Source organism: Ranitomeya imitator, chromosome 1 (assembly GCF_032444005.1).
Source record: "Ranitomeya imitator isolate aRanImi1 chromosome 1, aRanImi1.pri, whole genome shotgun sequence".
Classification (NCBI taxonomy): Eukaryota; Metazoa; Chordata; class Amphibia; order Anura; family Dendrobatidae; genus Ranitomeya; species Ranitomeya imitator.
Window position 1 is genome coordinate 1,205,736,935 of NC_091282.1, and position 24,476 is coordinate 1,205,761,410.

At 44.8% G+C, this 24,476-nt stretch overlaps 1 protein-coding gene across 4 annotated transcripts in view; it reads right to left on the reverse strand.

Moving 5' to 3' along the window:
- Positions 1-1,898: 1,898 nt before the first annotated feature.
- ST3GAL5 (ST3 beta-galactoside alpha-2,3-sialyltransferase 5) overlaps positions 1,899-24,476 on the reverse strand; it is a 99,120-nt gene continuing 76,542 nt past the window's right edge. The window contains exons 4-7 of one of the 4 annotated variants that reach the window (XM_069744919.1): positions 14,788-15,131; positions 8,549-8,735; positions 6,581-6,739; positions 1,899-5,527 (exon numbers count right to left, since the gene is read on the reverse strand). In XM_069744919.1, the coding sequence (XP_069601020.1) occupies positions 5,240-5,527; positions 6,581-6,739; positions 8,549-8,735; positions 14,788-15,131 (978 nt within the window). In that variant the 3' untranslated portion in view covers positions 1,899-5,239. The remainder of the gene's footprint in view (positions 5,528-6,580; positions 6,740-8,548; positions 8,736-14,787; positions 15,132-24,476) is intronic. The other 3 variants (XM_069744920.1, XM_069744921.1, XM_069744922.1) reach the window with 3 other exon arrangements.

Consider the following 24,476-nt stretch of genomic DNA (forward strand, 5'->3'; position numbering starts at 1 on the left):
ATCTATCATCTATCTATCTATCATCTATTATCTATCATCTATCTATCTATCTATTATCTATCTATCTATCTATCTATCTATCTATCTATCTATCTATCTATTCTATCTTCTATCTATTCCCAGCGTTCTGGCTGTGAATTTACAGTAGTTGGCTGAGGTAATTTCCAGGGTCCTTTGAGATCCATCCGTCCGTTTTTTTCTTGCACCCATTGACGAATCTCGTCCAATATACGCAGCATGTTGCACTGCCTCATATAATAACATTGGTCGGAGAGCACTGCGATTTTTTTATCTCATCGCACTCATCCGATTTGGACGCTTGTGTGAACGAACCCAAAAAGTCATAAATGGATTTAAAAGCAAAAACTTAATACATAATTTATTTTTTAAGTGATTTATTTCAATTGTAGGGAATGGAGGGATCAACATCTTTCCAACCAAATTCCCCAAAAATATATATATCTCTGATGATGAATTCAAAAGACTCATCTCCGAAACATGATCAGACGACAACAATGAATAAATACATTAAAGACTGAACACTCCGACCTCTTCTTGGCCGCACAACCACAGGAAACCTTCACCGTGTTCCGCACATCACTTAAGCGACAAACCAAATAAATTATTCAAAAAATAAAAAACTAAAAAAAAAAAAAATAAGCTTCACATGGTAATGGTAAGAAAATCAGTCCAAACCTAAAATTCCTGAGTGTTTAGGCACAAAAGCCACCTATATGAACCCAGACAATAAAAGGCGACGAGGTACAAGAGGGGCGAGAAAAATTGCATGTAAATTTCACTAATTTTAATTATGTCATTTAGCAATATTGTTCGAGCCCAATCTTTACCTACAAGTTCTGATGCCTCAACCACTTGAACGCCAGATTTCAAGATGGTGGCAAGTGACTGCCCATTATTTCAATAGCCAAGTCAACCCCCTTCCCTGTCTATATATCAGCAGTCACAAAAAAGGGGGCTGGCTTACCTATTAAAATGGACAAAAAGAGTGGAGGGGCCCAGATTAGAGCTTTAACTTCTACAAGTCTCTGTGACTGTTCTTTCACTGTTCCAGGACCACCGGTGGACATAGACAGAAGAGGCTCCTGTGCAAGATTAAATTGACCCTTTACCGTCCAGTAGCTTACGATTCCACCTGCTTTGGATGTAGAAGTGGCCCCTATACGTCTTGGACCCCTGTGTGATGCACAAGTTGCACCAATGATATCTCTGCCCCTGGCCAGGACCCTTCTCGTGCTAGTTAGGTTACTGGTTTAACTCATACAGGACTATGAGGCTGCCTAGTTTAGGTCAGGAGACCTACGTCCCAGTCCATGAATCGCGCTCCATATTCAGACTGTGAAAATGGACGGGTTAATGTAAGGTCCTGTGCACATTGCCTTGATAGGGATCTCTGTGGGACAGTTCTGTAACATGGTGCCTCTAGCTGGTCTCGGCTACAATTGATGAAAATGGATAGTCGGCCCCATCCGTCGGCCTCGTCAGTAACCGGTGGCGGTTGGATCAGAGCTTGATGGTATCCATTGCTCTTCTTTTGATTACCCAGCCTGGCGGGACATCATCTTCGAAGGCATGATGCACATGTGACGTTGGCACCTCACCGGCTAATCAAAAGAGAAGTCGTGGATATCGTCAGGTAAGTGGTGGTTCTCATGGCTCTGGTCCAATGGCCACAGATTACTGATGGGTCCTGCCTATTGATTCTTAACAACTCTACTTTCTTTGATAGAAACACCATATGGCGTCACTTGTTCCATCTCTGCCGCCATATGGTTCCATGCAACCACCATTTTTCTCTGACCGCAATTCCCCTTGAAGCTAGCCAAAGACACTCCAAATGCTCCATCAATGGATGGATAGTCCAGGTACATAAACTAGGATTCATCACAATCTGGAAAGTTTTATTGCATTTATCGTAAAAGTGGACGTACTCCCCTGAACATCGTTTCATCCCAGTCCCCAAATTTTGTGCTTATCCATACATCAATAATTCGGTTTGAGCGCTGTTTTTTTTAATTTTTCTGGTACAAAGCTCCAATTCCCTTGCACGGTCATAGAGATGCAAAGAAAATAAATTGGCTACAAGCAGCTTCCACATGAAGGAACTTAAAGCGGTGTCCTGAGACTAATTTATGACCATTTCTTGGAATAGGTCTTCAATATTCGATGGGTGAAGGGTGAAGGTCCAGCTCTTGGACCCACCCGATCAGATAATTGAGGGGGTCGTGCCCAACTCATTGGGCATTTTTACGTGCCATGATCTGTTCAAAGAGTTGATCAACATGGCTACCAGGAGATGGACCTCCACCAAATCAGATAAATGATGATCTAGACCTGGAAACGTTCCTCGGCCATATTATGTCCCATGACATGCTATTTGTCATGTAGCCTGATCCACGCGAAACAGTTGTGTTATACAACCGGCAGAGCCAACTCCGATCACTGCTGATGTCTTATGAAATTTTTCGACCCCCACTCTCCTTTCGATCATGGAGAGCCGATGGTTGGCCGTTGCCACCATACCTTGGTGCTCCTGAGAAGCCCAGCCATGGGCTGTGCTTCATAGAAAATCAAGATTTTAACTATATACTGAAAAATCAAAGTCTTGCAATATAAAGTAAAAATATTCACAATTTCAAGTCCGCTAGGGAAGTCTAAAAAATATAAAGCGCAAATAAAAAATATATATATTTCAAAATATTAAAAGTTTGAATCCCTCCCTTTTCCCACTTTAAAACTAAATGACCAAAACACTGTAAAAAAAATAAATATACAGTGTATAATATCGCTACATCCATAGAAGTCTGATCTCGAAATATAAAATAATTTAAGCCTAAAATGAAAACACTTCTTCCAAAAAATGCAATAGAAAATATCATGTGAACCCCAAAATGGTACCAATAAAAACTACAGCTTGGTACGCCAAAAACAAGCCCTCGCCCAGCTCCATACACGGAAAAATAAATTAGTTCAGAGTCCCGGAAAATTGCGACAAAAAATAACTTTTTTTTTTTTTTTTAATTATAGTTCTGATTTTTTAAGATACTAAAATAATAGTAATAAAAAAAATACAAGTTTGGTATCTCCGTAATGGCACTGACCTGGAGAGTCATGTTGCCGAGTCATATTTACCGCAGAATGAATGCCGTGAAAAGAAGCCCCCATAAAAATAAACGGAATTACATTTTTTCACTATTTTACCGTACTTTTATTCCACTTTTTTCAGTACGTTGTATGATAAAGTGAACAGTGTCGCTCAAAAAATACAACTCGTCCCGCAAAAAAACAAGTCCTTGTATTGGGAAAAAAAAGAAGATGTTTCTTGGGACAAGAGGAGGGAAAAACGAAAGCGCAAAGATAAAAATTGGCGATGCTATATATTTACAATATATTGATTGCTGGATGCAATAATTAGTCTATTGAAATCGCCCCTAGAGGAAGCTGAGAGTAGCCAAAATGATGAAATTTAACTTTATGTTAAAGGGAATTTGTCAGCAAATTTTTGCTATGTAATTTTAGACCAGCATAATGTAAGGGCACAGAGAGTGATACTTATTAAGCTGTGTGCTGTAGTTTAAATACAATCAGTGTTTTATCAGCAAAAGATTATCACTGCAGGACTAGGCGTCCTGTGCCAGGCAGTCCAGCTAATCTGTGTAACCCCACCCCCTCCTTTGATTGGACCGTATACTCAGGAAGCTGCCAATCAGGGGTGTGGGCGGGGTTATACACAGCTCAGTATTTATAGCACTGCTACATCTACAGCAGAGAAAACAGTGATTCTATCAAAACTGCAGAAAGCTGCCCAGTAAGGAGTCTATCCCTGGAATCAGGCTCTCTGACCCTACTTCATGCTGCTCTGTGTTGACAGATTCCCTTTAAAGCAGAGGATTTGGAGCTATGTGTTTGAAAAATGGAGCTCTGACTTTGAGCAAAGTGTTCTTCTCCCCTCCAGGGGTCAGGGTACCGTGCTTGTGCAATATTTCTCTTTTATGCTGTCGCTACATATATTATCCCGCTTTCTCTGGAAGTTTAAAGGCAGCGATCAGAGCGTAATACTGGTATAAAATAATACAGAGAATCTCCCATTGCCTGCAATGGATCGAAGGCGACAATAAATTTACAGTATTGTCAATTCTTACAGTAAAAAAATTCTGCCCTGTATGGAAACTGCCGTCTGAGGAAATACAACAATTTCCTACCTAAAATCCTCCCAAAATCGCAGGAATTTTTTTTCCCCCATTATTCCCATTTCTAGAAAATCTGGCTGACAACAAATATGGCGTTCATTACAGCGTCCTAAAAAGTTGTCACCCCGCTTTCTGCCCGGTAAAGCAACAGTATGGGATAGAAAATGGATCCTACAGAAATTTGGGGTGAAGACCCCCCTCGTCACCACTGTGATTGGCCATAATGGTCGTCACCCAGCCTTCTAAAAACAGATATAATGGCTTACTAATATTTTAGAAGATTTTTTTACGTAAATTTTGTAGCAAGATGGGCGGGTGTGGAGGATTTTGGGGGTGGGGATGTCCTGAGTTATGGCATTAAGGGGGTTGTAAAGGATTAGAAAAAACATGGCTGCTTTCTTCCAGGAACAGTGGTACCCCTGTCGTTGGTTGTTTTTGGGATTGCAGCTCGGCTAGACTCGAGTGAATGGAGCAGATCTGCAATACCACATGTGACCTGTGGACAGGGGTGGCGCTGCGTCTGGAATAAAATGGCATTTTTATCTAATCCTGGATGACCCCAGGATGTAGGATAGGCACATAGTGTGCCAATATGGAGCCCCGTCATCCTCCGCAGTGGTTCTGTGATATTTACGATGCCCCTGAAAAGGAAAGCAGCAGACGGCATCCAGGAGTGAGCGCTATAAATAAAGCTTCAACAGTGTGAGGAAGGAGGGGTATATAAAAGGACAGGTCTGCCATCTTGGATCTCCTTAAAGTGAGTTATAGCTGCCATGTGAACAGAACACAGCATGATCCAGATAGTCTCCAATATTCCAAATTGATCTCACCGCTTATGGGTTAAGTCGGAATTAAGGCAAGGCAATAAAATATTTGAAAATTACTGTTTTGATTGATTGAGGTCTGCAGTGCGGCAGCTGATCACTCCGGGGGTCTTCAACCTTGATACAGCGTCAATAGCCGCAATATGCACAATACTCCACAGGAGGCAGGACAGCTTTCTCTCACCACATGTTAAAGCCCCCAAATATCTACGCAGCAGTGGGGACACCATGAGTCTGATGGGAGGCGCAGAATTCACAATGGAGTCCTCCACTTAAGTCTTTCACCACGCCCTCCCGCACCAAGGACTTCAGCAGCTTCCTCTCCTTGCTGACGTCGTGCATGGGCTGACGGTTCATCGCGTTCATGCACATGTTGTCAAAGTAATGTAAGGGTGTGTCCGGCTGACTCATGTCGTAGCCGAAACCGGCGATGCTCACTTCATCACACAAATGGGTGGCCATGACCATGGCTATGGCTCCAATGGTGGGGACGTTCTACAAGGAAAACAAGAGCAAAGTTACAAACGTTGGAGCCGTTCATTTCTCCATCACAATCCGTAAGTTTTGTTCAGGTTGGTCAGACTACAGAATGACAGACGCCATTAATTGCCCCATACTTGGCTGAGCGTGCATGTGTCCCTCGAACCACCTCTTTTGTGTCCACCATCGTAGCTTCATTCATTTTATTAACAGTGCTCAAGACAGCAATTATTTCCCCCAACCCTCCCCATACATATGTACTCTGACTCTGTTGAGGGAGGATCTAAATTGATCCTTCACGGTTGACTCAGTGATTTCCAAATTAATCTACAGGGCGTTGACGGCAACTGAAAATGACCAGACGGAGACGTGTGCCTCTGTATGGGGGATTGAGCAGATTTCTGGGCCCCCGTTTATTGTGTATCACTCTTCAACCGAGCGTGCACGTGTTCCTAAAAGGGGAGACTGGAGAAATGCACAGACGCATCTGACGGCTAACTACAATTGGATTCAACATGACCGATCGTCATCCCTTTTTTCTCCTAACGTTTACCATTAAGAAAAAGTCAGGATGCCTACATGGCTTGTCCCGTCTAAATGATTCCGCTCAGTCAAATGTGTATGCCCAGCATTAGATTGTAAGCCACCATTGGTCTTCACCTCCCACTATGAAAAAAATAACTGATATGTCCACCACATAGTCCCCACATCAGTTTAGTCTGGTGCCAAATGGTGGGCATTGCTCTCAGTCCGTGACTATGCAGCACGAGGACTGTAGTCGTCACCCATGAGGTATAAGGGGTCAGGCCACCAGCTTTTGGGACAGCTGCACGACAACCATAGAAATAACAATAGAATTTGTCTTTTTACTAGTGTTAACATAACAGAAGTTTCTTGTAAAGACCCCCACGCTTATGTCAACAGGAGGCCGAGCAGCTGAAAAACTAGCATCACCATGGCCTGAGACGTGGACAGCCTCCCCATCGCTTCAAGGATATTTGATGCCAAGGCTTTCGAGAAGCCACTCATTATAGTCTATGACTTCCTCCACTTCGTCAGTCAGTATACCTTGTCCCAGCCCCACCACTTCTGCCGAGGGGGAAGAAATTGCAGGATATCCATGGCTGTCTCTTTGACTATGAGTGGATTCAGGATCCGGATCTGGTGAGGTTTCAGAGGTAGTTTTTCCGTGACGCTCTTCCAGAAAAATAACCTGTTCCAGGTAGACTGCAAAGAAGAGCAAAGTACGATATTAATCTGGTACCAAGTTCATCGATCCTAATCTATCCCAGCAGAAGCGGTCACATCTTACTCCTGCTGGTGAAAAAGAGAGACCCCAGTGGCTTTCATAAATGGAGCTTCTCCTGCTTCAATCCCTGCGACTACAGACCAATGCACTAAGCGATCGGATCAGTATATGACTGGAGAACGCATATCTTGGGAGAGCAGTTCATGGGTGCGGACTTGGGAAACTACTGTGTGGGGTTAGAGGTGCCCTGTTATCCTGCTACTATCCTTCTATGTGAGGTTAGGTGGTTGGGAGATGTCATAATGGGAAACAATGCTAAGCAAAGGTGGGCCAGGTGGGAAACAAAGCTTGACGAGGGTGGGTGAGGTGGGAAACAATGTTAAGAAGAGGTGGCCCAGGTGGGAAACAATGTTAGGAAGAGGCAGGCCAGGAGGGAAACGATGTTAGGAAGAGGTGGGCCAGGAGGGAAACAATGTTAGGAAGAGGCAGGCCAGGAGGGAAACAATGTTAGGAAGAGGTGGGCCAGGTGGGAAACAATGTTAGGAAGAGGCGGGCAAGGAGGGAAACAATGTTAGGAAGAGGAGGGCCAGGTGGAAAATAATGTTAGGAAGCTGTGGGCCAGGTGGAAAACAATGTTAGGAAGAGGCGGGCCAGGTGGGAAGCAATGTTAGGAAGAGGCAGGCCAGGAGGGAAACAATGTTAGGAAGAGGTGGCCCAGGTGGGAAACAATGTTAGGAAGCTGTGGGCCAGGTGGAAAACAATGTTAATCTTGGAAAGGCCAGAGAGAAACAATGTTAGGGGAAGATGGGTGAAGTGGGAAACAATGTTAAGAAGAGGTGGCCCAGGTGGGAAACAATGTTAGGAAGAGGTGGGCCAGATGGGAAACAATGATAGGGAGAGGTGGGCCAGGTGGGAAACAATGTTAGCAAGAGGCGGGCCAGGAGGGAAACAATGTTAGGAAGAGGCGGGCCAGGCAGGAAACAATGTTAGGAAGAGGCGGGCCAGGTGGGAAACAATGTTAGGGAGAGGTGGGCCAGGTGGGAAACAATGTTAGGGAGAGGTGGGCCAGGTGGGAAACAATGTTAGCAAGAGGCGAGCCAGGAGGGAAACAATGTTAGGAAGAGGTGGGCCAGGTGGGAAATAATGTTAGGGAGATGTGGGCCAGGTAGGAAACAATGTTAGGAAGAGGCGGGCCAGGAGGGAAACAATGTTAGGGAGAGGAGGGCCTTGTGGGAAACAATGTTAGGAAGAGGTGGGCCAGGTGGGAAACAATGTTAGCAAGAGGCGGGTCAGGAGGGAAATAATGTTAAGAAGAGGTGGGCCAGGTGGGAAACAATGCTAATCACAGAAAGGCCAGGTGGGCTGGGTAGAAAACTGTACTGGGAGGAGGCGGCGTACTATAATTGACAGCCGAGGAGGGGTGGTGGATGAGCTGTAATAACTCAGAAGGTGGATATTACTATAGGGGTGGAGGGGAAGCTACTCTGACTACCAATAATGATCCATCAGATTAGTTCACTGTTGGTCGAACCTGCTGAAGTTAGCATGACCAGCCTACCATCTAATGTGTATGGGACCTCCACGCTGGCAGCAGCTTACTTCCTTCTCTAGATTCAGAATATGTGAGCCTTCAGCAGAAACGAGTGTGTATACGTATGGGAGGTCAGGAGTGATTGATAGAAGACCTTCCTGTACACTATCTGCACTCCAATAGTAATCACATTGAAGGGCCGCAGCCTGGGAGCAGCACTTAGTAGCTCTACATACAGCTCATCGGTCACACTCACCAGAGTCTCATTCTTCAGAACAGCCTGAAGCCACAAGAAATCCACATGTTTGAAGAGGACGGTGACAAATAGACTATTACTGCCATACTCCTGCTCCGATACTGGCGCCCCCTCTGGATACGTCATCCTTATAGTGGTTTTGCTCCCCGCATCTTGCTCAAAGCCATGAACTGGAGCATTGTTCAATCTGCAGGGAACACAATGGAATCATCACATGATGAATATCTAATTCACTTACTCAATACTTAGCACTTGTGTTTCTTCCATGGATGTCCTCCAGACATGACTTGTCAGGGTTCCATCAGGCCTGGATTGGAAAACACAGGTCTAATTCATTATTACTTCCTACTTGCTGTCAGCAATCATTAATCGTTTGGATTTCCTAAGACTATTCCAGAAATGACCGGCTGACAGCAATTATCTTCCCAACTCCCAACTTTCTTGTGCCAGGATCTTCTTAAGTCACCTATCGCGCACAATCGAAATCAATCACCAACCATATGAACATCTACACTTTATCAGAATTGAATAGTGGACCATCAGCATGAATTACTTGGTGACGGTGACACCTCTCCAGAATCTTCCAGGATTTCTTTTGAATATTAAATGCCACCGGAGCCCTAAGCTCAACGTTATAGGAACACTGACTTCACTACCAAGACATGAGAAAAAGAGGAAACAGTCACCATATTCCTGAGGAGGTTGGTGTTCAAAAACCCTCAAGTGACTGGAAAAAATCCAAAGCAAGATCTGGAGGCAGCAGGTAAGGTGCATACTAAATGCTAAAGGTCTCCATAAACGGACTGCAAGACATCACCTTAACAGAGTATGGAGGCGGCTCCTTTTGTGCTTTTGGTTCAGCAATGAAGAGATGAAACAAAAGTGAAACATTTCACACCTTTGGATCACCCCAAGAACAATAAAGCATGGTGGTGGCTCGGTGATGCATTCAGTGAAACATGGAGTAGGCTTGAATATTCACGCAATGAAGCATGGAGGAGGCTCAGTGATGCCTACAGTTAAGCATGAAGAAGGTTCGGTGATGCCTTGCATGGAGGAGGCTTGATGATGCCTACAGTGAAGCATGGAGGAGGCTCTGATGTCTACAGTGAAGCATGGTGATGCTTGGTGATGTCTACAGTGAAGCATGGCAGGAGTTCTGTGACGCCTACAGTGATGCACGGCAGGGCCTCAGTAATGCCTACAGTGAAACCTGGTGGAGGCTCGGTGATGTATACAGTGAAGCAAGGAGGAGGATTGACAATGCCTACAGTGAAGCATGGAGAATTCTTGGGAATGCCTGCAGTGAAGCATGGAGGAGGCTCAGTGATGCCTACATTGAATCATGGAGGAGGCTCAGTGATGCCTACATTGAATCATGGAGGAGGAATGGTGATGCCTACAGTGAAGCATGGTGATGCTTGATGATGTCTACAGTGAAGCATGGTGGGGGCTCAGTGATGTCTACCGTGAGGCATGGAGCAGGCTCGGCGATGCCTACACTAAGGCATGGTGATCCTTGGTGATGTCTACAATGAAGCACGGCGGGGGCTTGATGTTGCTTATAGTCAATCATGGTGGGGGATTAGTGATGTCTAGAGTGAAGCATGGTGGGGCCATGGTGATGGTCTGGGGCTGCTTTGCTTCCTCTGTCTCTGAAAAGTTGCAAAGTATAGAGTGTAAGATTAAGTATTTGGAAATACTAGAAGAAAATATAATGTCTTCAATCAGGAAACTAAAACTTGGGCTTATTTGACCATGCAGCAATTCAATGATCCCTGCCATACCTCAGCGTCCACCAAGGCTTGGTTTTGGCAGTAGTCTTTGTAAATGGCTGTCACAGTTGCTTGCCTTGAACGTTGAACCCCATAAAAAATCCGTGGTTTGATGTGAAGAAAGCTGCTGTATCCAAATCCAACAACTTTAGTGATCTGGAGGCCATTGTCCATGAGGAATGGACAAATGTTCCTCAAGAACGTGGTGAGACGCCGTTTATATCAGGTTCTAACAGCCAGAGGGGCTCTCCTAAGTTCTAAATGCACTGGTCATGAAGGGTTGAATAATTCTGAGACTGAAGGCGTTTTGTGTAGAATTTAGAGAAGCTACTTGTTTTATTCGTTGTGTTCAGCTATTTTCATTGTTCCGGTTTTCTTGGTTTATTGCAAACAGTGGAAAGTTTGTAAATTTTGCTAATAAACCGAATCTGTAATGTGGGGATTTTTATTGCAACTGTATCCATCTACAGTGGAATGTAAAAGTTTGGGCACACCTGGTCAAAATGACTGTTATTGTGAAGAGTAAAGCAAGGTGAAGACTAAATGATCTCTAAAAGGCCTAAAGTTAAAGATGACACATTTCCTTTGTATTTTAGGGGAAAAAAATATTGGTATTTTTTACATTTTAAAAATTACAAAAAGGAAAATGGTCCGATGAAAAAATGTTTTAAAAAATGTTTTAAAAAATCTGAAAAAAAAAAAAAAAAAAAAAAAAAAAATATATATATATATATATATATATATATAAAAAAGTTCAAATCGCGCCACTTTCGCCCCATTCAAAATAAAACACCCCAAAAAATCAATCCTACATATATTTGGTATTGCCGCATTCAGAATCGTCCGATCTATCAATAAAAAAAGAACCTGATCGCTAAACGACGTAGCGATAAAAAATTAAAAACTCCAGAATTACGTTTTTTTGGTCGCTGCAACACTGCATTAAAATGAAATAACGGGCAATCAAAAGAACATATCTGCACCGAAATGGTATCATTAAAAACGACAACTCGACGCACAAAAAAAATAAGCCCTCACCCGACACGAGATCCCGAAAAATGGAGATGCTACGGGTATCGGAAAATTGCGCAATTGGTTTTTTTTTTTTAGCAAATTTTGGAATTTTTTTCACCACTTAGATAAAAAGGAACCTAGACATGTTTGGTGTCTATGAACTCGTAATGACCTGGAGAATCATAATGGCAGGTCAGCTTTAGCATTTAGTGAAGCTAGCAAAAATGCCAAACAAAAAACAAGTGTCAGATTGCACTTTTTTACAATTTCAACGCACTTCGAATTTTTTTCCTGTTTTCTAGTACAAAACATGGTGAAACCAATGATGTCATTCAAAAGTACAACTCGTCCCGCAAAAGATAAGCCCTCACATGGCCATATTGACGGAAAAATAATAAGTTATGGCTTTGGGAAGGAGAGGAGCAAAAAACAAAAAACGCAAAACTGAAAAAACGCTCCGGGAGTTAATCCCTTTACACCCCCCAAGGTTGTTTGGACATTCATGAACGAGCCAATTTTTACAATTTTGACACTTTATGAGGTCATAACTCTAGAACGATTCAACGGACCCCACTGATTCCGATGTTTTTTGGGGATATATTGTACTTCATGATAGTGGTAACATTTCCTCGATATGACTTGTGTTTATTTGTAAAAAAAAAAAAAAGGAACTTTGCCAAAAAATAAGAAAATTTTGCAATTTTCAAAATTATTTTTTTATGACCTTTAAATCAGAGAGCTAAGTCCCACAAAATAGTTAATAAATAACATTTCCCACATGTCTACTTTACATCAGCACAATTTTTGAAACATATTTTTTTGTTAGGAAGTTATTTAAAAGTTGACCAGCGATTTCAAATTTTTTTCAACAAAATTTAGAAAACCACTTATTTTTACGGACCACCTCACATTTGAAGTGACTTTGAGGGGCCTATATGAAGAAAATACCCAAAAGTGACACCATTCGAAAAACTGCACCCCTCAAGGCGCACAAAACCACATTCAAAAAGTTTATTAACCCTTCAGGTGCTTCACGGGAATTTTGAGAATTCGAATGTAGAAGATGAACAATTAACTTTTTGTCACAAACATTTTACTTTAGACCCAATTTTTTTTTATTTTTGCAAGGGTAACAGGAGTAAATGGACACCAAAATTGTTTGTGCAATTTCTCCAGAGAAGCAGAGTTACTCTTGACTCAGTCTGGCCTTGGTTCAGCAGGGTCCTTTTTTCAGAGGTGCATAAAACCGTAGACGACGGCACTTTCATGCTCGCTTAAAAAGACGGACACCGATGGATCACAGGTCAGACAGCATCTACAGTGCCTCCACCTGCCTCATTAGGGCTCATACTCACTTGCGAGAAACTCAGATGAGTCTCATACGTCAATACCCGGCACTGCACCTGGCACTCAGGAGCAGGGTGTGCGGCCGCATAGCAATACATGAAGCTGAACGCTCCGCACCTGAGTGCCAGGTGCAGTGCCGGGTACTGACGTGCGAGACTCATACGAGTTTCTCGCAAGTGAGTATGAGCCCTTATAGGGAATCTTCTGCCAGAGCTTCCGTTTGAATCACGTATTTCAGAAACTTACATACTGTATAAACTCCGGTGTAAGCGCTCAGTGCAGAGCACAGGATAAATGAGCGCCGAGCCTTACTGCGATCTTTGGGAGGTAGAATGAAAAAAATCAACAGCATGTGAAGAATTGGTTTTATTTTTTACACCGTTTCTCGTGCGGTATAACTGATTAGGCGGCTTTATTCTTCTGGTCGGTGCGATTCCAGCGATACCAGATTTATACCTGGTTTTTATGTTTGGCTGCTGTCACACACTAAAAGAAGCTTTTTAAAAAAAAAAAAAAGAAAAATTTTGGATGGCCATATTTTGACAACTATAACTTTTCCATTTTTAGGCCGACAAAGTCATGTGATGGCTTATTTTTTTGCGGACCAAATTTACGTTTCTATTGGTAACATTTTCAAGATCATAACATTTTTGGATCGCTTTGTATCCCGATTTTTGGGAGGTAGAATAAACAAAAAACAGCAAGTCACGATTTTTCTTTTTATGCCCTTCCGCGTGTGGTAAAATTGATAAGGCAGCTTTATTCTTTGGGTCAGTTCGATTACAACGATATCACATTTATATAGTTTTTGTTTTTATGTTTTGCCACTTTTACGCAATAAAAATTATTTTTTAGAAAAAAATTATTTTTGCATTGCTTTATTCTGATTTTTTATTTTTTGTGCTGATGGCGCTGTATCGCTGCTTCTTTTTGCAGGACAAGATGGCGTATTCAACAATACCAGTTTTATTTACATTTGTTTTTTTATTCGCGTTGTATTTTTGTTCGCCGGTATGATAATAAAGCATTGTTTTTTTTTATTTTGTTTACGGTGTTCACTAAAGAGGTTAACTGGTGCGACAGTTTTATAGGTTGGATCATTACTGGTTTTTTTTCATAATAATATTTATTTATGAGTACAATATGTATATTTTAATTTTTTTTTTTTTTTTTAATATTTTTAGAAATTTTTTCACTTTTTTTTTCACTTTTTTACGAAGTCCCACTATGAGACTTTCACTTTGTGCAGTGTGATCACAGTTATAAGGTATAGCGGTGCAGGAGCATTGCTGTACCTTATAGCCTGTCAGTGCTGCAGACACAAGTAAGGTAGATCATGCACTGCGCATGACCTAACTAACTTGCTAGTGCCTGGCGACCTGGATGTCATCATGGCGACATCTGGTCACCATGGCAATGATCGGGTCGCCGACCAAAGGGCAGAGAGGCTTTTTTCCCTCTGCCTGCTCGCTAAATGCTGCGATCGCAGCATGTAGGGTCATAAAGTGCCAGGAGCGGTGTGTCAAAATCAGCTAACACCCGGCGGCGATCGCGCACGCACAGTCTCTGTGAGAGCAAAATCACCTAGGGGTGCCCAAACTTTTACATGCCACTGTATTGATCTCATATTTAAGGTTCCTTCAGTCCGAGATCACACCACTAATTCGTAGACTGTCCACAGCTCTCCCGACCCGAGCAAGACAGTACCATAGAAATACATGAAGCTGTCACTCTCGGATCTGGAGACCCTTGGCCAGTCCGTGCATTAGTGGTCCAGTCTCAGATTGATGTGAATGTCCATTAAAATAGAGAAATTGCCCTTCTGGTCTGTCCTCCTTACTACACCCATAATTAAAGGGAACCTGTCATGTAAAATAAGGCTATTAACCTGCAGATATGTGGTTAACCTGCAAGTTAACAAAGTTTTGACACCCTGCGGTGCCGACACTGAGAGCCCCTCTGCCAGGAGGAAATTAACTTTATTCCCCCAGGCAGTGTTCGGCTTCAGCAGTGTTCAGCTATTAACCTGCAGATTAACCCATATCTGCAGGTCATTAGGGTTATTTTATAACATACAAGATGTCCTCTCCTTGTATTAATTACCTGATGACGACGTCATGCTCATCGATGATGTGTCCCAGCTGCAGACCATGGAGGATTCCTCCGCTTCCTATGACAATGCAGCGCTTGCATTTTTTTGGACTTGGTCCCATAGGCAAATCGTCATCAGTTATAAGTTCCAAAATGTCATCAAGTTCCTTGAGGAACTGTCGGAACCCAAATGGAGGGCCGTACTGGTACATGGATTCGTTCAGGGCCATGCTCTTCTTCATGAAGCTTTCCAGGCCCATGTTGAATTTGTTTGGGAACAGGCGGTCCATTTCCTTCTTAGCAAATCCCGGCTTGCACTCCTCCTGCAAGACGCCATTGGCAAACGTGTGGGAATTCTGAGGAGACAGAAGATACGTGGTTACAACACAAATACCCAAGGAGGCTACAGACAATATTACATTCCAATGACAACCTCAAAAGTCAATTTCTTGGGAAACTCCTAATTTGTTGGGAAACCCAAGACACAACTGTCTTTTCAGAAAATAAGAATTAGAGTAATGCAGAACAGGACAAGTCAACGATAGATAGAGACGCTCTTTGTTGAAGGGATGGTCTATGATATTATTAGACGCAGTACTAGAGTTGAGCAAAAAGAAAATTGTGCTGCTCTGGTGCTAAGTCCAGTCTGGTCCTCCATTTCAGTCGGACCCAGGCATGATTGCTAATCATGTTTCTCGATAGAGTGTGATAAAGTTGAGTCTCAATAATATTACCTCGGTTTATAAAGACGGGTCCCCTTGATCTAGGGGACGGGGGCAGGCATACACTCCCGGAAGTAGCGGAGATGCCGGTCAGAGAGAGAATAAGGCAAGATCGAGGCGGAATCTTTCTCTCCTGACACTGGGGAATCTACCCGGGGCGCGCTTCCTGCCGAAAAACAGGAAGCACAAACGAGTAATGGAGCTTCCGTTGTCCCGTCTTTATAAACCGAGGTAATATTATTGAGACTCAACTTTATCACACTCTATCGAGAAACATGATTAGCAATCGAGCCTCCTGATGAGCCAGTGAGGCGAAACGCGTAGAGGCTAAAGCAGACAACAGGCGGGCGGCAGTTCATCTGAACGATGAGTAACATAGTAACATAGTAACATAGTTAGTAAGGCCGAAAAAAGACATTTGTCCATCCAGTTCAGCCTATATTCCATTATAATAAATACCCAGATCTACGTCCTTCTACAGAACCTAATAATTGTATGATACAATATTGTTCTGCTCCAGGAAGACATCCAGGCCTCTCTTGAACCCCTCGACTGAGTTCGCCATCACCACCTCCTCAGGCAAGCAATTCCAGATTCTCACAGCCTAATGGGCTTTAGCTCCTGCAATATACTATATATGTAAAATGCATGAATAAGCTCTGTAATGTGCTGTTTATCATTATATGTAGGCACAAATACTTGAACTGTACAGTTAATGCCAGGGTGGACAGCTACACTAGGCAATTTTATTAAAGAGCTGGGGTACAATTGATTAAATGTATCCGGAATACATGGTTAACTGCTTTGTATATATGTAACCTTACTAACTGGGCACGACATTGAGCTTTGCATTTGGAGCTAAGACCAAATATATCGCTAATATTGAAGCTAGACATATTGTGTGTCATAGTGTATCCAGAATTAGGGATACACTTATAATTCTGCTACCGAGACGCCTAAGTCACATGTTCTCCTGTTGTTTTTAAATATACACAGTGTGGGGTGTAGGATTCCCTAGAGATAGGAATGGTCTATGTATAGTGGATAGGGGTACCTTTAGTACAACATTGTCCGGGTAGCGGGACCCCGTGGGTGTATCAGGGCTCATCTAGGGACCCCAGGGTCAGCCATCGCGGAGCGGGGGCGCCATAACGCTTCCCCTAGGGTGCCTACCCCCGCAGATAGGCAGCCATTCAGCATAGACGTTTCAGTAGGGCTGATTATTCCCCCCACTTTAGTTTGTTCACGGTGTGTTGTTTTTCGTTTTTGGTGAGCCATTGGTCGTTGGCTTTTTAGAGATATATTTAATAAAATTCGTGTTTTTAGGGTAACCCATGATTACATAGATACTACTATTACCCCGTTATATTTACTTTAAACTAACCCATCCCTAATGGGCTTACATCTTTGATACCCAGGATTCTTTATGGTAAGGGAAGTTAGATAATGGAAGTCTCTCCGAGAGTCAACTATCAAAGTTAATTCATTATAAAAGTTCAACAGGAGCCCGTATGCCTTTATAGAAAAATATAATGTTACCTGTTATGGGCACTAGATTTCTGTACATTGGTCACTGACCCAAGACATTTTTTCTGATTGTCATATATAGAATCAGGAAGGATTTATTTTCCAATAAGAGGAAGGAAATTTCCTTTTGCCTCTTGAGAGTTTTGGAACCCACTGGATCAATATCACACGAAAATAAGCGAACATGGACGGACATTCCCTACTTCCAACTGGTTTCGAAGTTGGTGACCACTGGAAGTTAGCAGAGATAAAGATCAAGAAGATTTTCCGACTTGTGGTCCAGTACTCTGTTGGAGAAGAACTTCCCTTCTGCAGCCAACATCCTTGATCCAGAATCTCCTGGATGTCTCTGTTACGTCCTGTGGACATCTTGTAAGGTCTCATCTTGTAAGTCCTCACGCAAAGTCATGACATCACAGCGCAGATGAAGCAACAAAGGCATCCAGGAGACACCGGGCCATATCTGGCTGCAAGAGAAGACTCGGGAAGAAGCAGACGTCTTCCCAGCCATCATCGGGGCTATGACCAGAATCGATGTCTACAACGACTAGTCCATTCATTGCTATGTGAGCAGTAATGAACATTGTAATGGCCCATTCAGGTATATGTCGCCCCCTGATGTCTTCCTTCTGCGGATTTTGATGACTCACACCGGCAGATCGGATTTTATTACTTTATATAATGCTAACCCTTGGTTACTGTTGGGTATTAGCAGTCTGTTTACTCGAGTGTCCCATGGCACAAACTAGCAGGGCTAAGCCGAGTGTAATCATATCCTATGTCACGTAAAGATGAGAGAGATCCCATTTCATACACGCAAACCAGGAGAGCGCTCTATTGTCTTCAGTTGTCATACCACTGCACTAACAGGCAAATATGGACACATAGGAGAACACACATGTAGCACTGGATCTAGAGAATCCAAGCAATGCAAATAAGACTGTAAGCAAATAAGCCCAAAACACCCGCCCTCAATACACCGAAAATCAGCAGGTTGGGCCCTGGCACATGAGATTGGCAACAGTCACCGTTGGCACAGGACTCGCTTTATGCACAGAGGAGCGGCATGAAGAATTTTATTAATTTCCAGTTAGTTTATGGCACTTTTCAACATGCTAAAACTTTGGTGATTTATTATTTATACTATTCATGTTTCACATTTTCACACCAAATAATCTGATGAAATAATTCTTACATAGACTCAGACTCCTATAAATATACGGTTATTATTTGAGGGTTTTTTTATTACAGCATTATCTTAATATATATTGTGAGGCTGTGACCCCTGTTACAGCTAGGGGGCGCTGTTTGTGCTCTCCAGAATGTGCACGGAGGCGTATGAAGGCCGTAGGTGTACATGGCAGTCGCAGGTGTAGCTGTGATTGCAATGTGCGGCAGTGACTCATGTCACAGTAGGGGTCGCTGTGTGTTCTCCCCAGGTTTTGGGGTCTGGGTTTTCCATGTGGCTTAAGGCCCTGCTAAAGGCCCTGCAGTAAGGGGTATGGGTGTGTCAGGTGTGACGTGCAATGTCAGTGTCAGTCTGGTGTGTGCTGGTGTGCAGAGCAGAGGCCTGCAGAGCGCTGGCTGAGTGCATGCAGGCACAGGCCAGTAGAGCCAGCGCCTAGGGCAGATGAATAGCCTGGCACCCGCAGCGTATACAGCGATGCAAGTCGTTCGTGGTACTGATCTTGGATGTGAACAGTCCTGTGCCCCAAGGAGTCGGATGTGGAAGTCCTGCGCCTGGAGGTGGATGTCCTGTGCCCGAAAGAGGACTAGCATGTGTAAGGATTGTAAACAGGTGGATATGGTGCACGGCTGCTATCCGGAGGATATCCTTGGCTGTGTACGGCTGTGTGAGTAAAGAGACTGTAATACAGTGATGCAGGACACCCACGGGAACTAGTTGGAGGGGGCTGGCATGTGTAGTTTCTGCAACATATGGGGCTGTGTGTATGGAGACTGTAATATAGCATGCGGTCACCCAGGGAAACTGGACAAGGGAAGTCTGGCCTGTTTAGGGACTGCAAATCTAAAGCCATATGGTATGTATTGCTATGAACTGGTGTAAACTTAATACTTATAATATACACTGAAGTTATATGCATTTGTGTGAATTGGACTTTAATGCTGTGAGCAAACACATTAAAGAGACTTTTTTGTTGGAACTTTGTGGGTCACTGCCTCTTCACTACGTACGATGCTACTGCAGCCTTACAATACTTACCTTGTAATGTCTTCACATCCTTTTCCATCCAGATGTGTCTGGATCCCAGAATTCCAAGTGGTGGAAGTGCACCGACCTCCATATTGGGACACCCAAGTGATGGGTGTCTCAATATGGAAACTGCTGGTGGTACCAGCCTCTTGCACCACACACACATACACACACACACACACACACACACTCACTGTATATTCCGTACGCACCACATACACACACTGTATACACAGTACGCAGCCCCTTGCGCGTTACCACCAGCGGAACACCATCGCGAACACGCTGCCGCCGGGATCAGCTGAATGATTCACTGACTGCTGTCATCTGTGTAAAGGAGGAGTGCATGCGCAGTTTTAACTTGACAGCCGCTTTCTGTCTGCACAAAGATGGCGGCAGTCTGATTTACTGCGTCTGCGCAAATTTCGCACAGGCACAGTGAATCATTCGGCTGATCCCGGCGGCAGATGCGCGACATGTCGTTCACATTAAAGGGGTTTTTCCACGAACCAAAGTTAATTTTAAAAATTGTCTGTGTCTCACCGTGTACGAAGCATACCACATCTCCTGGGCAGGGGAGGAAGCAAAAGCCAATATTGACATTACAGCAGGGGTTCACAGAGGATTTCTTTTGTCAGGTAAAATATTTCACTGACTGTTTTTAAACAATATTTTACCTCACAAAATGTATCCTCTGTGATCTCCTGCTGTAGTGTCAGTATTGTATTTTGCTTCCTTCCCTGCCCAGGAGCTGTGCTATGTTCTGTACACGTGAGAGGAGAAGACAGCAGATGGGGAGAGAGAAAGTGCACAGGGGTGAGAGAGACAGAGCACGGGGGGGGGAGACAGCTCAACCGCGACAGCAAATGAGGGGAGAACACAGCACAGGAAGGAGAGAGAAAGCGGACAAGGGGGATAGCACATGGGGTAGACAGGTCAAAGAAGAGAGCACAGACGGGAGAAGTCAGCACATGGGGAAAGAGAGAGTGGCTAGGTGGGTGAGCACATGGGGGAGAGATTCTCAACGTTCCAAAGCCTGCCCCCATCATGACATTACCGCCTTCCCGATGCCATAGCATCGGGCCTCCATCTAGTGTGTGTGCGTGTGTGTGTGTGTCTATATGAATACCACATCCTAGATATCTCTGAATGAAATATTCCAGTTGCAAATTTTTATTCATTGCATAGTGGAATGTGTTCAGAACAATAAAACGTAACAATTATCAATGTAAATCAAAATGAATATCCCATGGAGGTCTGTATTTGGAATGATACTCAAAATCAAAGTGGAAAATCAAATTACAGGCTGACCCAACTTCAGTGGAAATGCCTCATGACAAGGAAAAGATGCTCAGTATTGTGTGTGGCCTCCGTGTGCCTGTATGACCTCCTACTGTACAACGCCTCGGCATGCTCCTGATGAGGCGGCGTATGGTCTCCTGATGGATCTCCTCCCAGACACCTGGACTAAAGCATCCTCCAGCTCCTAGACAGTCTGTGGTGCAACGTGACATTGGTGGATGGAGCGAGACATGATGTCCCAGATGTGTTCAATAGGATTCAGGTCTGGGGAATGGGTGGGCCAGTCCATAGCTTCAATGCCTTCATCTTGCAGGAACTGCTGACACACTCCAGCCACATGAGGTCTGGCATTGTCATGCATTAGGAGGAACCCAGGGCCAACTGCACAAGCATATGGTCTCACAAGGGGTCTGATGATCTCATCTCGGTACCTAATGGTGCAGCGCCCCAGGGTCCTGGTCATTGCAGTAATATCATTCTCCTCTAGGGGGGGAGTGATGTTGCGTTTGAAGGCAATAAAGGAGATCTCTTTACCAGGTATCACAAACATGCAACACATTTCACACTCCAGTCCACCAGGGGGAGCTATGCTCCTATTTATTAGGGCACTCTTCACAGGTAAAACTGGTGGCCTGGATAGGAAGTTAGTCAATTCTTGTCAGGCAGACAGAGAGGAAGGAGGAACATCGAGTAGTTGCTAACAAAGATGGTCCTTGACAGGGGTGGGAGCCTGTCAGAGGCCTAGACAGAAGGCCACAGAACTGCGCCTGCCCCACGTGCGACAGCATCCTAAGAAAGAGACACTAACAGAGAACTGTATTGTAGAGAGGGTGAAGAAGTCATAGCAAAAGGAGAGGAAACCAGAAGGAGTTCTGCCCTATACAGGCTGCCTCCTTCTGAGGCGCAGGATCCGGTAGCCAGAAAACCGAGGGAGCAACAGTCCTTTATGCCTTGCTCCAGAGACCGGCAGGACAGCTAATTCCAAGTTACTGATCCGCCCTATACCCAGGAGGCACGGTGGCAACTTGTGGGGGCCGGGGCATGCTAGAGTCTCTGTAAAAAGCCTCAGGCCATCAGTCATACAGGTTTGTTCCTATCCATCTGGGGGACAGAGAGAGACAAAACATCTAGAACATCTAGAACCGTTGTGAGGACCTTACGAGAAGCTCAGCAGGAAGGTACTACAACACCCAGGCGCTAGAGGAAGGCTACTGATTTCTACCTGGATAAAGGGACTCTGGATTTGCCTCCAAACCGGCCGGACTCTGCCTGAGCTGTGATCTGGTGCTCTGGACTGTGGATGCTGAAGCCTTCAGTAAAGGTAAAGAGACTGCAACCTTGTGTCCTCGTTCTTCACTGCGCCTCACACCATCCACCATCTACACACTGGGAAGCCCTGGGGACACACTTCACCTTTGGGAAGGTAAACCATCTAGCTGCCATAACATCACCCTAGCGGACCCCTAAGCAGCGTCGGTCACCCTGACCAAATACCACAGGTGGCGTCATGAACCTTTCCTCTTAAAGACCTTTCCCCTTTTACAACGGACCTCCCGAGGGCCACGGACCGGGTCAGCAGCCGTGACATCCCCCTTGAGAACCGAAGGACCCGGTATCGAGTACCCAACTGCCCTACGGGGGGGCTCCAAACCTTGGCATCATGAACAGGATCTACTTAAGCCTGAAAATCGGGTCATGTGCACCTAAGAACTGTGACAGAATTGAACTTGAACTGTGATTTATTGAAAGGACTGTGTATTGCAAAAGACCGCCAAAATTCCCGCCAAAACCGCCGCCATTACAGCGCCACGAGGAGCGCAGGAGAAAAAGAAAGGCGTGCCAACATGGGAGGAGACTACCAAAGCGGCGCCAAAAGTGACGACCGCCCCTTCCGACTGCTGCTACGAGATGAGGACGTGCCCAGCAGCCAAGGAGGTCCGCCCCTTATTAGCAATGGCGGGAACAAGGAGAAGAAGGAGCCCCGCTCCCAGAAAATGGAGGAGCAGCGTGCATGTGCGGCCGCAGATCCAGAAGCAGGGATGGCGACCAGCGGGTACCTGAACGACGACGAAGCGACCCAGGACCATCCCAGGCGACCGCAGGCGACCCCCGACTCGTCACGACAGGAGAGTCCGAACTTCTTCGATCCGCAGGTGGAGGAGCCGAACCATCAACCCTCGGACGCAGAGCCGACAGCAGTGAAGAAATGGAAGTCGAAGCTGTGCAGGAAGATCGCACTGGAAGAATCGCGGTCCGAGCAGCAGCAGACTCCAGCATCCTCTTCTCAGAGTGGACCGGCATCGGTGGAACCACATCAGACGCAGGTACAGAAAACGCCCCTGCCCCAGTGACCGATCCTGCTCCAGCGACCGCTCTCCCCCTAGCTGCTGATCCCGCTTCAGTGACCACTCCTCACCCAATCTGTGACCAACCACCAGCCGTCGCTCCAGTTCCAATGACTCCCCGTGCCACCGACGAGGCATCCTTTCCACGCGCAGCGACCGAGGCCATACCGCTGGACGTGAGCCCTGAGGGGGTGATCTTCCGCTTGGATGCCCCGAGAGATGGAGTGAACGGTTCCTATATTGCAATCCTCACCTGGGAGGAGTATAAACAATGCTTGCTCTCACCCTGGAAAAACCAAAAGGAGAAGGAGCAGAGCGCCCAATGTAAAACACCGACTGGTAGGGCCAAACACCGTAAACCGCGTCCCGCGATGCGGTCGACAGTAATAGCCTTTCACCCGAAAAGGGGTTGGGGCTTCATCCAGGAATTGGGACTGCCAACAGAAGTCTTTGTTGCCAGCTATAACGTGGAGGTCCATTTCCCGGATGGTCACCCTACCCGGAGGTTGTGCAGGGGGGATAACGTGACCTATACCCGCCACTGGAGTGAGCAAGGTTGGTACGCCAAGAACGTTAAACGATGTGCACCTACAGTAGCGCCACCTGCTGCCACAACTAAGACTCACAGCACTACCCCTCTAGTCTCTGAACTAGTGGTTCCTCAAACCAATACCACTACTACTGTGTGCATCATTTCTACTACTGAACCTGCCACTGTGGCAAATGCTAAAGCTGACATCCGTACTCAGACAGCTAATGACTTGACCACACCTGCGAGACAAGCCACCGACGTTGATACAGCATCAGATGAGAACTCGGATACAGACCTTCCTTGGACAGGAAGTGTTCGTTACCGACTGGTGCCTTGCAACCTACTGCAAGTAAACGTTGAGGACTGAGTGTTAATAGTTACCAAACTTTCCTTTTCCTACTTTAAACCCGTCCAGGGTTTTTTCTTAAAGGGGTCCCACGTTTAAAGGGATCCTATGTTTTGCACAAGTTTCATTATTGTTTCAACGAACTGCAGAATCATGAACGGCGCATGATCACAAACTGTCCTTGTAAATAGTTGGCACCTTCTTAAAGGTGCTTCCTACTGGTTTTACAAAGGAGGCTTTTACGGAGACTGCCTCTAACAGAAACTGTTGTTAGTCTTGTTGTAAAAATTGCTTTGCTTTTCAGACCTGAAGAAAACCCCGTTGGTGTGGCAGAATTCTGGGTCAGGATACACGTCTTGCAGCTTACCCAAGACCAATGTTGGGGGTTCGTCACGGGTCGCTCGCATCACGTCACTGATATTGCTAAACTGACTTGAATCTTGATGTGATTGTTTGCACTACCTCATTGAAAGACTTGAGTTCGCCCTTGGAGGGAATGTTGAATCGTTGCACTTTGCTAAGAAGTTGGTATATTACAGGGTTAATATAGCAGATAAAGTTAGAAATTTAGATTCAGATAGTAATGATGTTGACATAGTTGATAGCATGTAGCCAGAAATCTAGATAATAAGAAAATGTTTGATAATGTACTTTGAATAAACTGAAGGAAATGCAGTGAGCCCGTAGGGGTTGATAGAGTGTTCTGCATTTA